General features: G+C 40.0%; 1 protein-coding gene across 2 annotated transcripts; it reads right to left on the bottom strand.

Moving 5' to 3' along the window:
* Window positions 1-33: 33 nt before the first annotated feature.
* LOC126597679 (uncharacterized) lies at window positions 34-3,088 on the bottom strand. 2 transcript variants are annotated; one of them, XR_007614300.1, is made up of 6 exons: window positions 2,532-3,088; window positions 2,320-2,439; window positions 2,173-2,230; window positions 1,802-2,055; window positions 659-1,495; window positions 34-459 (listed from the first exon to the last, which is right to left on the bottom strand). XR_007614300.1 is itself a non-coding variant. In XM_050264491.1 (5 exons), the coding sequence occupies exons 1-5, from the start codon at window positions 2,876-2,878 to the stop codon at window positions 1,426-1,428; spliced, it is 849 nt and encodes a 282-aa protein (XP_050120448.1). In that variant the 5' UTR covers window positions 2,879-3,088; the 3' UTR covers window positions 506-1,425. The 2 variants fall into 2 exon arrangements, 1 of the variants encoding a protein (XP_050120448.1); XM_050264491.1 differs by lacking the exon at window positions 34-459 and having other exon boundaries at window positions 506-1,495.
* Window positions 3,089-14,663: the final 11,575 nt, after the last annotated feature.

The raw sequence follows: 14,663 nt of genomic DNA on the forward strand, positions 1-14,663 counted from the left end.
AGGAGATTGAAGCATTGAAGCAATGGAGGAAAGTAGAGCCGAGAAAAAAATGCTTGAAGAGAGTGCCTTCGACTGCAGAATTGACAATGTCCTAGATCAAACTTGAAGCAGCGAGTTGCAATTAAGTTGCAAAAACTGAGGGTGCATATGTTCTAATATGAGGGAGCGGGGCTCTATGACGCGACGACGTGAACATTGATTAGTTGTAATGGATGTTTTGCTTTCGTTGTTGGTACTGCGAGCTTAGAAAGTTTGGCTGTTGTCAACCTTTCTTCTGTGCTTTGCTTGGCTGCTGATGCAAAACGCGAGTATTGCTTTTCGCCATGATCTGTGCAACCCAGCAGAGCCAAATATGGAAGTAAAGAAGAGGATCATCCGAAAGCCGGCATGTTACCTGATACAAACTTCCTCCAGAACCATGTGTTGTATGGAGGATGTAAACGACGAAATCTGGGTCATCTGCAGGCGGAAGCATTCTCATTCTATCAAAGCTTCACTCCGACAATTTAACTATGGTAATTTACAAATTTAGCATAACTAAAAAGAGGTCTTAGTCCTCCAAGACCGAAATTGTCCCATAAAATTCAATTACAAGGATCACAATGCAGCAGTAGGCTTAATACAATTTTTTGTGACTTCAAAGCGTTAGGCACTTTACCCGTTTCGTTGCCTGCCATGGCGTTTGCTTGATATGGCAGACTGTTGCATTTGGAGATTTTTAACTTGCTGAGGACACAAGGTGTTGCAGGAGAAAGACCCAGGAACATCCAACCACTGATGATAGCCAGATTCGTGGGCTGCTCTTGATGATCTGTATTGTGGAACCCATGATTGTCAGTTGGTTATACGAGAAAATAAGAAACACCGGTGCAATTAGCATATGATATTTGTCGCGTTCTTTCGCAACTGCAGATCAGGGCCTTATAATTTGCTCTCAAGCTACAGTCATAAGCAGGATATCCCAATGCCGACTGTCTGTCCTCTACACACTATCCCATAGACACAAACATCTCACGAATCTCATGACGACAAGGACCATGTAACTCAAATCCCTTTCCTTTTACGTAACCTTGTTGCTTGTATAAAGAAGGCAGAAGCGAATCATTGTGCCAACAAGGATCCACTAAGCAACTACAGCAGCTTGCATGCGATTGTGAGCTCATAAGTAAATCAGGCCCGCTTCTTGAATCCTTACGCTAGCTTGTGGCATAAAAGAAACTTCAAATTTTGTTGCAGTTAAACATTAAACCCCTCGTAAACCATTGCTCTTTACATTCTCTAACGACCCAGCAGATGCATCACATGACTTGGCTGAGCAAGCGGTTGGCCACTATAACTTCCCCGTTGAGGAGTCCCCCAATATTCACACAGGTGTTCCAATGTATAGACAAGATCAGAAATTAGTATCAAGTTTCTCGCCAACATTCAACGCAAGCTTTTATACTCAACCACTGCGTCATAGGTTTCCATGTTGAATGGACTCTCTGCAAAACATCTGAAGGGTAATTGTTTCCAGTTAGAAAGCATTTACAAGTGAAGCACAAATGGAAACTAACTTACTTACACCTCTAGTAGTCTATAGAGAGATCTATTTAACAGAAATAAAAAAAGAGTTTCGGTATAGACCTACTAAGGTATGCTGCTGCATCTCACATGATAAAGATAGCCTAAGACACCAATGTAATATGGAGCTCGCACCAAACACAAATGACATTGAACAAAACAAGCTGATGCAAAACCTTGATTCCAAAATGGCATTAAACAATTGAAAAACTACGAAGCTTTTAAAGTCACTAAATACCTTAACTCGTGCAAAAACATGTCAGTTCGATCAACTAGAAAAGGGCGCAACGACGCAAGGGGGTCACCTCGGACATCACACTGTCCTGGAAGGACCTGATCCTTATTTTCAAGGCTTGCAATGAAGAGTGAGGTGGCCACATGAACAATAATAGATGGATCTCCGTCTCCAAGAAGAGCCTGCAACTCCCTCCGAATCCATGGCTCTATTCTTTGCAAAATTCTCTCTTTTACACCATCGGTTATGGGTACACTCTGGAATTTCAAAATCAAAATACTCAATTCAATCAGTTTACAATTTCTTCACTAATTAGTCATTCAAATTTCAGGATATAAATTCGAACAAAGAGCGAGTAACAGCGATACACTAACCACTTGAAGACGATTTCTTGAAGCTGAAGGAACAGCTTGCAATCGTCTGTCATATACACTGCTTACAGAAAATAAAAGTTCAAACAAAATCAAAATAAACCAAGTTCGAAAAATTAGCAAACAATAAAATTCAGTGTCAAGTGTTACCTAGCTCGCCATTGGAGCTTTCTCTCCGCAACCGTATCAGGACCGACCGATCCTGGCCGTCCAAACGATCGCCGCCACGGCAACGGCCTTGATCGCCGCCGTTCACTACTTCCCACATGCCTAATTATACACAAAATAGCAAAATTTGAGCTCGGAATTGCAAATTTAACGAAACCGGTGGATCAAAAACTAAAATGTCACAAAATTCAGACCTTGGAGGATGCTCTTCGTGTTGAAGGCCGAAGCTTCTAGCACTAGAAGTGCGATTCAGAGGAGGTAAAAGTTCTTTGTGGAAGCTTCGGGAAGAGAGGCTGATTTGCGAGAACCAGGAGTCGAAGTCGGCGTTGCAGAGAGGGCATTTTCGTCTCAAATTGCTCCACTTCCGGATGCAACGGACGCAGTACGCGTGGTTACAGGACGAGAGCACCGCTGCGCTGCGAGCTTCCACGGCAACCAAGCATATTGGACAGTTTTGCCCTCGGATTGCCGGCAATATTACCCTCCGCAGCCGCTTCTCCCGGCTGCTTATCCTCGTCGGTTCTCTTAACGACGAGTCCATCACGCCTCTCTGAAAGAGGAGAGAGAAAGAGAGAGACACAGCCGCGATTTTGCCGACAATCCTCCGGGGGATAGAAGTTGGAAAGGTGGTTGTTTTCGATGCGTGGGGTGGAGTGGCAGGAATGGCGAGCAGAGCTCGGGGATTGATGTTGGTATGCTTTTGGAGGTATGGCTGTAGTCAAACTCGGATTTGAGACCTTAAAATCCTGTGTAGTCAATTTTAGAATCCAAGGTGATCTATAATCTTTTATTATCTAGGTATCGTCAATTAAAAGATTTTCAAGGATTTTAAAATTCATTCAAATTTAAGTGTATTAAAAAAATTAAGATTTTGAAGGATTTCAATAAGTTGTGGATTTTATAGAATTTGAGAGCTAAAAGTATATATAACCAAGACTAAAAGAATAAAACCTCACCCCCTAAGATTTCAATTCCTTCCACCACAATCCATTCAAATTCAAAAATCCATATGAATTTTGTAGGAATCTTTAATCCTCTTAAATCCTATCAAATCTATCACCATTAAAATCCTTTAAAATCTTAATTTGACTACACCCCCTTATATTCGATATGCATGGGTCTTCGGCTTTGAAATCCGTACCTATGTGATGTGATTCAATTGTGGAACCATAATGGTGAATATTTCATTTCTAGAATATTTTCGAAAATAGATCAAAGATTGAATGATGAATTATGAAGGGCTTGATCCTGCTCAAGGGTATGTAGGCAGTCCAACAAGGGTTAGATGCAACCCTAAATGATCGAGAATTAAATTTTTTTTTAGAAGTTGTTTTAATAGAAGGAATTTAGGGGTTTAATTGATAATCTAATCGTATTTTTGATAATTGAAATATGGGTATAGTTTTGTGAGGAATTAAGGAATTGAAGTAAGGAATTATGATTAATGGTAGTTAACTAAATAAGAGTTTAGTTTGAGCCTATCAACTAAATAAGAGTTTAGTTTGAGCCTATCACCGATATTATTTCCCAAAACAAATATTTCAGGGGGGGGTGTTACACGAGTACTACACTATTTATGAAACTAAACACTAGTACTATACTATTTATGAAACTGAACACGGTACTACACTATTTATGTAACAAACTATTTCTGAAACTAAACATGGATACTATATTATTTATGAAACTAAACACAAGTACTGCACTATTTTTGAAATTAAGCACAGGTAGTGCACTAAATCTGAAAATAAACATGGCTACTACACTATTTCTGAAACTGAATATTGATATTATGACTATTTCTTAAACTGGACATTGATGCAAATTTCCCTTAATAATATGATTCTTTTGAATTATAATTAACTGTTTTTTCAATTACAAACGCAACGTGCTCATATGCTAGACATATAAGTAAATAATTTTTACCCTAATGTTGAAGTATAGGATGTGTATCCTTTACCAATTTGTTTGAATGCTCTATTAATTTATGGTTTTTATATAGGAGCTTTCAATTTTGCAAATTGCAAAGACACATAATTTGCATAACTAGGGACATTTGATTCTAAATATGACAATTTGTAAAGCAATTCTTATAGGATGAGTCGGTCCAAGTTACATTGCAGTGAGGGGCATGCAATCTCCTTCAGGTTGCTGCCAATTTGCTAAACTAAGATCGCTTACACCAAATGAGGACATTTTAATTCCTTCAAACTGCTTTAAAAAAAAAATTACAGTATCCTTACCAATAGAACAATGGAAAAACAAAGAGGAAGACACTTCGTATTCCGAAGAAAATTAAAGACTAATTTACTGATCAATTGGAATCAACATATCTATTGAGATTCAAAAGTCAAAGCATAGCCACAACAGAGAAATTGCAAAGAAAATAATATAAAATAGATTGATGGTGGGTTTTACAAATTTCAAGGCAAATGGTTTTAGAACTTTAAAAAAAATAAAAAAATAAAAAAAAACCTTCAAATTGATGAGCTTGATTCTCTGTGTGCCATAAACAAATAAAAGGTTTTGTAGGGAAATTTACACACCTCTGACTCTTCTACTTTGCTCAAATCGAGCTCGGCAACGACAAGCCATGGCTTAATCTCACATACTTGCTCATCGGCTTCTTCTCCAAGATGTCGGGGCAAACTCTCCTTTCCCAGGTCTCGTTTCTCTCTCCTCCTTCTATGAAATCTATTAATTCCACATAAAATGTATAATTTGATTACACCTATTACTTGGTATTGGCCATCAATTGCATTTTTAGTAATTGGAATGACATTTGGTGCAGATGAAGGATGATGGCGATGTTGCCGATCGATTTCGAGCAATTCGAAAAATTTGTGATGTTGAGGAGTTTTATGAAGCTCAAGAGGAGAAACCCAAGATAACCTTATCAAGCCACCCTGCATTCAAATTCTCCATCAAACATAAGATCAAGCAACAAAAAAAAAAAAAAAAAATTGAGATATAAGAAAAAACCATGGACTTGAAAAGCAAGGTTTTCGTGGTTTTCTTGTTGTGAGTTGAAAAAAGCCATGGAGTTGAAAACCATAGAGCTGAAGCAAACACCAGCGACGTTTGAGGAGAGGTAGAGCCAACAATGAGGGTTTGACGTTAGGGGTTAAAACTGATGTTAAGGGTAAAATTGGAAGTTGATAAATTACTTTGTTTGTGCTAGTTTTATTGGGCTTATTTGATAGTGGGTTTTTGGTCTTAACCATTAAATAAAGTAAGTATATGATTTTTTTTGTTAAAATTCAAAGTATTGAACCCTTTTTCATTAGTTTTCATTTTAATCATCAACTTTGAGTGAGGATCCTCGCCGGGTCCTCAAATCACAACCGTTTATCGTATATCGTGCGGTCCGAAATCATTGTAAATTTTTTTATTTAAAATTGAATATAAATAGTACCTGTCAAAAACTAACTGCACGATGTAGAATGAACAGATGTGATTCGAGGATCTCTAAAATTCTCACAAAGAGAATTCAACAAGGATCATTTCTCATCAACTTTTATGTCATTTAATAAAAGAATTTAGTTTAAAAATAAGAAGAAAAAAGAACTACTAAATTTAATCAGCTAGCATTACTCTTCTCATTGTACAATAGGGGAAATGATCTTTGCCGAATCTTTCTTAGGGATCCTGGGGATCTTGTGATCTCACCCTTTCATCGTATATCATGTAGTCATAAATCATTTCAAATTTTAAAATTTAAAATTAAATATAAATAGTACCAAATGAAAACTAACAGCACGATATACGATGAACGGCTGAGATCACAGATCCCTAGGAAAGGGATTCGGTGAGGATCCTTTTCCGTACAAGAGAGCGGGTTTTAGCCAAGGTATTAAATATTGATGATATCGGAAATATCGGTAATTCAAAAACATGGAAATTTCGATGGAAATATCGGGATATTATCGATATCGATAAAAATTGAATAAAAACCACGGAAATTGTAAGAAAAACTTGGAATTTTTTATTGAAACTTTGCAAAATATTTATTTGGTCAATTATCTATTAGTTTATCACAAAAAATTGGAAGGAAATGCATTGCATGATGGATTTAACCGATTTAAGTTGATTATATAGCGAGCTGGCAAACATTGTGAGTGTAGAAAATATGTAGTAATTAATGAAATAAATTTAAACACACCATAATCATTTATATATAATGAAATAGTACTGTTGATGCACAAAATCAGTGAGGACTTTGGTACAACAGAAAGTGTTAAGTTTGTCACATTCGCTAGATTGCTCCGGTCACTAGTGTGGATAAGTATGTAAATGGATAGAGACAGGGAAGCAAACACAAGATGTACGTGGTTCACCCAGATTGGCTACGTCCACAGAGTAGATGAGTTCTCATTAATTGTGAAGGGTTTACACAAGTACATAGGTTCAAGCTCTCCTTTAGTGAGTACTAGTGAATGATTTAGTACAAATGACATTAGGAAATATTGTGAGAGAATGATCTCTATTTATAAAAGAGAGTTTCTAGTTTCATTTTGACATTGACACGTGTAGTGTTGTGATTGGCTTCTGATGTTGACACATGCCGCGCTATGATTGGCTTCTGATGTCGACACATGTCGCGCTATGATTGGTCTTCTAGTTTGAGGGAAACTCTTCTGGGTCATTGACGGTATAACGTTGACCGGTGCTCAGTAGTTTCGGGATTGGTCAAGTATGGTACAATTAGTGCTCCCCTAAGTTCCCGAGTGAGGGAAACTCCTCGATTGGGGACTTGCAAGATCCAAGCCATTGAGTAATCACGAAACTTCTAAGTACCGAAGTGTGGTATCATTTTCACTTGTCTTATCTGTCTCATATGTAGATGTGACATCTTCTCTGGAAGTACTTTTCCTCCATCCAGGGGTGGTATCTTTAACCGATGAAGATGCACAAGGTAATGTATCAATTTCACTTGAAGCTTACTTGTAGTTTCGGGCTTGGTCAAGTGTAATACAAACCCTATAGTAGGAGTTCCCCAAGTCGCCGAGCTAGGAGATTTGCAGAAAGAGGTAACAGACAAGGTAAGCAATCAGACTTCCAAGCAAGCAACCTGGATCAAAGGTTCGACTTCGGCTTCCGATTGATTGTTCTCCTTATCCTTGTGTCGTAAACAGCAACAAGGATAAGGAGAAGCAAATGGAGAAGAGATGATATGAGATACTTTTGTTTTTGAAGAAGTAACTTTCCACATGCTTATTCTTGAACTGGGCTGGAGGGTTTTCTGGTTTCCTCCAGAGTATAAGGCCGACTCAAGAATTTGAGGGTCAAAATAAGTCCATCAAATCTAGAGTACGTTTGACCCTGATGATATGGGATACTTTTGCTGTTGACAAAGTAGTGGATGTATGGGCACGTGTTCTGTTACGTTTGTCTCCACATGCTTCCTTATATCATTCTCACTTGCCCTATCTGTTCCTTAGACCGATGTGGTATCTTCTTTAGAAGCATAAGATGTTGAAGATGAGTACTCGAGAGCAATGCTAGGTAATTAATCAGGCAAGGGGTACCAGGTAGTCAGTTCCTAACTGGAAGTTTGATTCCAAGTGTTGACTGATTGCTCTCTTTCTCCTTGTCTTGCAGGTAAGAACAAGGCCAAAGGAAAAGACAGGAAAAAGCATGATATGAGATACTCTTGCTTTTAACCCTGATGATATGAGATACTCTTGCTCTGGTGTGGCTTGTTTGCAGAGGTATTATCGGGAGGAAAGAAGCTGAGTATTTCGAGAGACTCTGCTGAGAGTGCCTTCTTGGATGTGAAGAAAAGTTGAGCATTTTTTTTTATTTGCAGGTCTGCCTGGCTGTGGAAGATGGAGGTCGACATATATAGGAGTCTCCCTAACAACAAGTAGTAGTGCTATTCCTTTACCCTTCTTGGTCATAGCAATGTAGTGGGAGCTGCAAGCTTCACGTGTTATAACTTTGTCAGAGCACTTTGAAAAAGTGGTCTGTGGTATCTGGAAAGTTGATGTTGCGTGTTAAGATTGCAGACAAGCTTTATCCAAGGAAATCTGGCTCTCGAAGTTCGGAGAGAAATGCCTCTTCGATTTTCGAACAAGCAATCATGTCGGGGATCTGACTCTCGAGATTCAAAGAATGGTGCCTCTTCGATTTTTGAGAAAGCAATCATGTTGGGAGTCTGACTTTTAAGATTCGGAGAGCAGTGTCTCTTCGATTTTTTAGAAAGTAATCATGTTGGGAGTTTGGCTCTCGAGATTCGGAGGGCGGCGCCTTTTTGATTTTTGAGCACGTAATCCTGTTGGGAGTCTAGCTCTCGAGATTCGGAGAGCAGTTCCTCTTCGATTTTTGAGAAAACAATCTTGTTGGGAGTCTGACTCTTAAGATTCGGAGAGCAGTGTCTCTTCGATATTTGAGAAAGTAATCTTGTTGGGAGTCGGAGTTTGGCTCTCGAGATTCGAAGGGTGGTGCCTCTTCGATTTTTGAGCACGTAATCCTGTTGGGAGTCTGGCTCTCGAGATTCGAAAAGTTGTGCCTCTTCGATTTTTTAGCAAGCAATCTTGTTGGGAGTGTTTTCTCGAATGTGAGTAAAGGTTGGGTATTTTTGCCAGTCTGCCTTACCACGGAGCACCGAGGTTGACACACATTGAGACTTTCTAGTTATCAAGCAGTGATGCTGTCCCTTTACCCTTGTGGGTAATAGTAGGGTAGCTAGACCTTCAAAATTTATGTGTCTAAACTTTGTCAGAGATCTTTGACAAAGTTATCTGTGGTACCCGATGAGCTGATGTTACGTGTGGAGAGTGGTGCCTCTTCAAAATCCAAAGAGTGGTGCTTTTTTTATTTTTGAACCAACGACCCTGTTACCCTTTCTTTTATAAGGGCACCAATTATGTGCAAGAAGTACATTCAGAAAGTTATTGCTTAGAAATTTTCCCCTTATTTTGGAGCTTAAGAGATTTATTCCACCTCATTTCTCCTTCATCATTTCTGAGAATGTCTGGCCCATCCGATCATCGTTTTAACTTGAACTTTGGTGAAGAGATAGCCATGCCTTCTCAAGACAACATATGGCGCCCATCCTTCTTATCCCCTACTAGTCCTCTTACCATTGGGGACTCTGTTATGAAGAATGATATAACCGCTGTGGTGGTGGCCAGGAAGCTTCTCACTCCTAAAAATAACAAACTACTTTCCAAACGGTCTGATGAGTTGGCTGTTAAGGATTCTCTGGCTCTCACTGTTCAGTGTGCAGGTTCTGTGTCTAATATGGCCCAACGCCTATTTGCTCGAACCCGCCAAGTTGAATCATTGGCGACTGAAGTGATAAGTCTCAAACAGGAGATCAGAGGGCTCAAGCATGAGAATAAACAGTTGCACAGGCTCACACATGATTATGCTACAAACATGAAGAGGAATCTTAACCAGCTACAGGTATCTGATGGTCAAATTTTACTTGATCATCAGAGCTTTGTGGGTTTGTTCCAAAGGCATTTATTGTCTTCGTCTTCTAGGGCTGTACCGTGTAATGAAGCTCCAAATGATCAACTTTCGGTGCCTCCTCCTTCTGGGGTTCTGCCCAGTACTGAGGCTCCGAATGATCACCCTCCAGTGCCTACTCTTTCTGGGGCTCTGCCGACTGCTGAGACTTCTCATGAGCAACCTTTGTGAAAGCTCCCTCTTGTTTGTTTATTTTGATTCATGTATATATACATATTTGTAACTTATCGGAGATATCAATAAACAAGCTTTGCTTCATTTCAACGTGTTGTGTTAAATACACCAAGGCCTTATTCACTAAGTTCTTTGAATTTTTTTCTTTTGTTGAAGCTTGTATGTTGAAGCTTTGAGAGTGAAGCATATATGTGGAAGTAGTGCTCCCTTAATTTCCCGAGTGAGGAAAACTTCTCGGTTGGAGACTTGAAAAATCCAAGTCCCTGAGTGGTCGTGAGACTTTTGAGTATTAAGGTGCAGTAGCATATGGTAGGAGTTCCCCAAGTCTCCGGTCGAGGGAGTTGACGAATGAGGCATTTCCTTTCTAAGTGGTAGCCCAAAACTCCTCCTTCATATATATTTGTTATGAAAGTTGTTAGGCCTAATGAAGAAGATGTGGGTAAAGCTTTTATGGGTCAAGCTTTTGTGGGTGAAGCTTTTGTAGGTGAAGCTTTTGTGGGTCAATCTTTTGTAGGTGAAGCTTTTGTGGGTTAAGCTTTTGTGGGTGAAGCTTTTGTAGGTGAAGCTTTTGTGGGTGAAGCTTTTGTGGGTGAAGCTTTTGTGGGTCAAGCTTTTGTGTTGAAGCATTTGTGGGTGAAGCTTTTGTGTTGAAGCTTTTGTGGGTGAAGCTTTTGTGTTGAAGCTTTTGTAGGTGAAGCTTTGAAGTTTAAGCTTTGTAGGTGAAGCTTTGGTAGGTAAAGCTTTGGAGTTGAAGTTTTGTAGGTGAAGCTTTGGAGTTGAAGCTTTGTAGGTGAAGCTTTTGTAGGTGAAGCTTTGGAGTTGAAACTTTGTAGGTGAAGCTTTGGAGTTGAAGCTTTTGTTGGGTACCATGAATTGATTTTGCTTCACAATCAAGATAGTGTGAAACTTTTGAGAATTTGTAGTTGTCCTCGATTGATGAAACTTTTGTTGGTGAAGCTTTTGTGGGTGAAGCTTTTGTGTTGAAGCTTTTGTAGGTGAAGCTTTTGTGGGTGAAGCTTTTGTGTTGAAGCTTTTGTAGGTGAAGCTTTGAAGTTGAAGCTTTGTAGGTGAAGCTTTGAAGTTGAAGCTTTGTAGGTGAAGCTTTGGAGTTGAAGCTTTTGTTGGGTACCATGAATTGATTTTGCTTCATACTATCTTGATCAAGATAGTGTGAAGCTTTTGTAAATTGTGGTTGCCCTCCATTGATGAAGCTCTTGTTGGCACCATAAATTGGTTTTGCTTCACACTGTCTTGATCAAGAATGTGTGAAGCTTTTGAGAATTGTGGTTGAACTCTTTTGATAAAGCTTTTGTTGGCACCATAAATTGGTTTTGCTTCACATTGTCTTGATCAAGAGTGTGTAAAGCTTTTGAGAATTGTGGTTGCCCTCCATTGATTAAGCTCTTGTTGGCACCATAAATTGGTTTTGCTTCACACTGTCTTGATTAAGAGTGTGTGAAGCTTTTGAGAATTGTGGTTGAACTCCTTTAATGAAGCTTTTGTTGACACCATAAATTGGTTTTGCTTCACACTGTCTTGATCAAGAGTGTGTGAAGCTTTTGAGAATTGTGGTTGCCCTTCATTAATGAAGCTTTTGTTGGCACCATAAATTGGTTTTGCTTCACATTGTCTTGATCAAGAGTGTGTGAAGCTTTTAAGAATTGTGGTTAAACTTCTTTGATGAAGCTTTTGTTGGCATCATAAATTGGTTTTGCTTCACACTGTCTTGATCAAGAGTGTGTGAAGCTTTTGAGAATTGTGATTGCCCTCTATTGATGAAGCTCTTGTTGGCACCATAAATTGGTTTTGCTTCACACTGTCTTGATCAAGAGTGTGTGAAGCTTTTGAGAATTGTGGTTGCCCTCCATTGATGAAGCTCTTGTTGGCACCATAAATTGGTTTTGCTTCACACTGTCTTGATCAAGAGTGTGTGAAGCTTTTGAGAATTGTGGTTTCCCTCCATTGATGAAGCTCTTGTTGGCACCATAAATTGGTTTTGCTTCACACTATCTTGATCAAGAGTGTGTGAAACTTTGTACGAGTTGTATTGTTTGCATTGTTACAGAAGGGAAATGTCTAAAGCAGATGCAAGAGGGCTGAATAGCTTGATCTTTGTATGCCATGCACTGAAGTTGTTTTTGGCTTGCAATAAGACTTTGTTGGTGACTATAACTCTTGTTGGGCATAAGTGTTCCCCTAGTTGAGTTGTCAAGCTTGAGGGTTTTTGATTATTTGTGAATGCTAGGAGTTCACATGTATAAGTTGTACCACTCGTCTTCTGGTAGGTGGAATGAATGGTGAGTTGCTTTCATCACTTGGTTGGTGGTACGAAGGTGAGTGCCTTCATCACCTTTCATCACATTTGATCACTTGGTTGGTGGCACGAGGATGAGTTCCTTCTTCACTTGATTGGTGGCATGAATGACAAGTTGCCAAATGATATTAGAGTACGGGTTGTACATTTCATCACCTAGTTGGTGGCATGAAGGAGAGTACGGGTTGTACATTTCATCACCTGGTTGGTGGCATGAAGGAGAGTACGGGTTGTACATTTCATCACCTGGTTAGTGGCATGAAGATGAGTTCCTTCTTTACATTTCATCACCTGGTTGGTGAGAATAAGGGCAAGGTATCGAGGCATATTGTAGCAAGTGTCGAAGACACAAAGTATGTTGAACCCTTTCGAAGCACAGTTGGCTTATGTATGGATGTGTTGGAATGTATGATGTTTATGTATGAATGTGTTGGAATGTATGATGTTTATGTATGAATGTGTTGGAATGTATAATGTTTATGTTGATTGATATGAGTGATGTTTATGAATGTTTTGCTATGCATAAGGGGATCCATGCTTTTGATATGTGAACCATGTTGGTTGTAACACTTAGTATCACATACTTTGTGTCAAAGTACGCATGTTGAAGCTCTGAGTTGAAGTATAAGGGTAGGTCGGCGTAGACCAAGTGTTCTAGTGCTAGGAACGCAAAAGACTCAGAAGAAGTTGTCTGAATTCCCTATCCTTTAAATATTTGTCGAATGTCTTGTGTGACAAAAGATCTCAAACGGTTAAGAGTCAAAACATTTATAATGTGTATGCCTTCTTATAATAGCATTTCCTTCAGTACCTAGTCTTCTACTTTGAAAGAGTGAGGCTTGGCCCCATAGTCATAATAGTCGACGGTACGTTCACCCCTAGTTGTCTTGATACGAACTTTTATCCCTCTTGTTGTAATGGGCTTGCTGAGAGTAAAAATCCTTCCTCTTACCAAGAGAAAGATACGTTTGGTGATTTAGCGAGTAGCTAAATGAGGTAGGAGATGATGCAATGGGTGTCTGAATGGCCAATATCTCCTCACTTGGTAGAACTTGACTTCCACTTCCCATTTGTTGATAGGGGTTAACCATATGGGGGTTCCCTTGGTATGTCATTGCTTCAGCGGATGTGTGGTTGTAAGCCTGTGCCATCACCTCAAAGTAAGTCTTCCAAGTGTTGGCATTGATCATGTACTTGAAGAAACAATCATGTAGGCCTGCCGTGAAGGCCTTGAGGGCGGTCTTGTCATCTGCCTTAGCGCAGCGAGAATACTCATGGTTGAAGCGACCGGCATACTCTCGTAGTGACTCGTCTGGCTTCTGGCGAATAGTGTACAAGTCATCTGCAGAATGCAAGTGAGTCTACTGTCTCAGGTGGAAGACAGCAATACCAGTTTAGAGCTCCACCAGAGAGGGTGGAGGGGAAGAGAAGACATCGCTCTTCGTCGATGTGCATCCGATATGCCATAGTGGACTCAAAGAGGTTAAGGTGTTTAATTGGGTCCTCCCTTCCAGTATAGAGTTGTAAACCAAATTTTTGTTTTGTCTTCGCTTGAAGGGGTGTCGATGATCCTTCTTATGAGAGGGCCAGACCTGGGTTGGTTCCAGTCAGGTATCTCAGCCTGACGTTCGGCCTTCAACTTGTTTACTTCCTTAAGGAGCTGTAGGACAAGGGGGTCTTGAGTAGAGTTATGTACCACTGGAATTTTCTTTCGTAAGTCTCAATCGCCTCTTGGAAGTAGGAAAGTTTGAACAAGGGCGTGTGGTTTTTTCTTGGACTCGCCGTACTGACTTCTAGGGCGAATTGTCGGAATACCTCAGAGTTCCCCGTACCTTCATGTTCCTCTGGGACCTGTCGTTCCTTCCCTAGATTGGCAGCTGGCCTGGGTCGTGGGAGGGGACCGAGTCTTTCAGAAACCCTTGGGTCATTGTTCTTCGAGCATATGTGGAGAGGATTCTCTCGACGTTGCTTTAGGAAGTTTCGGTAGTCACAATAAACGACTTTCGATCCTTCCAACCCTTCTGCAATGAGGTGTTTTTCTCCACTTCTTCTACTTCAAGTCGAAACATCTGGGTTGAGAGAAGTCTCATGTTGATCAATGTTTTGATGATTAGCTCGCTCCTCATCAGGGATACCCATGTCGAAAGGAGGTGACCCTCCGTGTTGGGGGGCACCCAGATGATGGTTGATGTCCATAGAGGCAACGAGCTCGCATGTTTAAGTACGCCTAATTTCGTGGAGCGTCTAAAAGAGCTTCTTATACTACTCCTAGAGGACCTCATTCTTCATTGCTATCTTGTTGTTCTGAGCTTCTAACTTATCGACTTTAGCTTGAAGAGCAACCCTCTTTCATTCCTTCTTT

Source organism: Malus sylvestris, chromosome 13, assembly GCF_916048215.2.
Source record: "Malus sylvestris chromosome 13, drMalSylv7.2, whole genome shotgun sequence".
Lineage (NCBI taxonomy): Eukaryota > Viridiplantae > Streptophyta > Magnoliopsida > Rosales > Rosaceae > Malus > Malus sylvestris.

Bases quoted from the DNA above. Each gene is read 5' to 3' on its own strand.
- LOC126597679 (XM_050264491.1), bottom strand. From the start codon at position 2,878: ATGGACTCGTCGTTAAGAGAACCGACGAGGATAAGCAGCCGGGAGAAG. The intron at 2,440-2,531 runs GTCTGAATTTTG...GTGTATAATTAG, and splicing joins CACGAAGAGCATCCTCCAAG to GCATGTGGGAAGTAGTGAAC. The intron at 2,056-2,172 runs GTTAGTGTATCG...TTGAAATTCCAG, and splicing joins CAAGAAATCGTCTTCAAGTG to AGTGTACCCATAACCGATGG.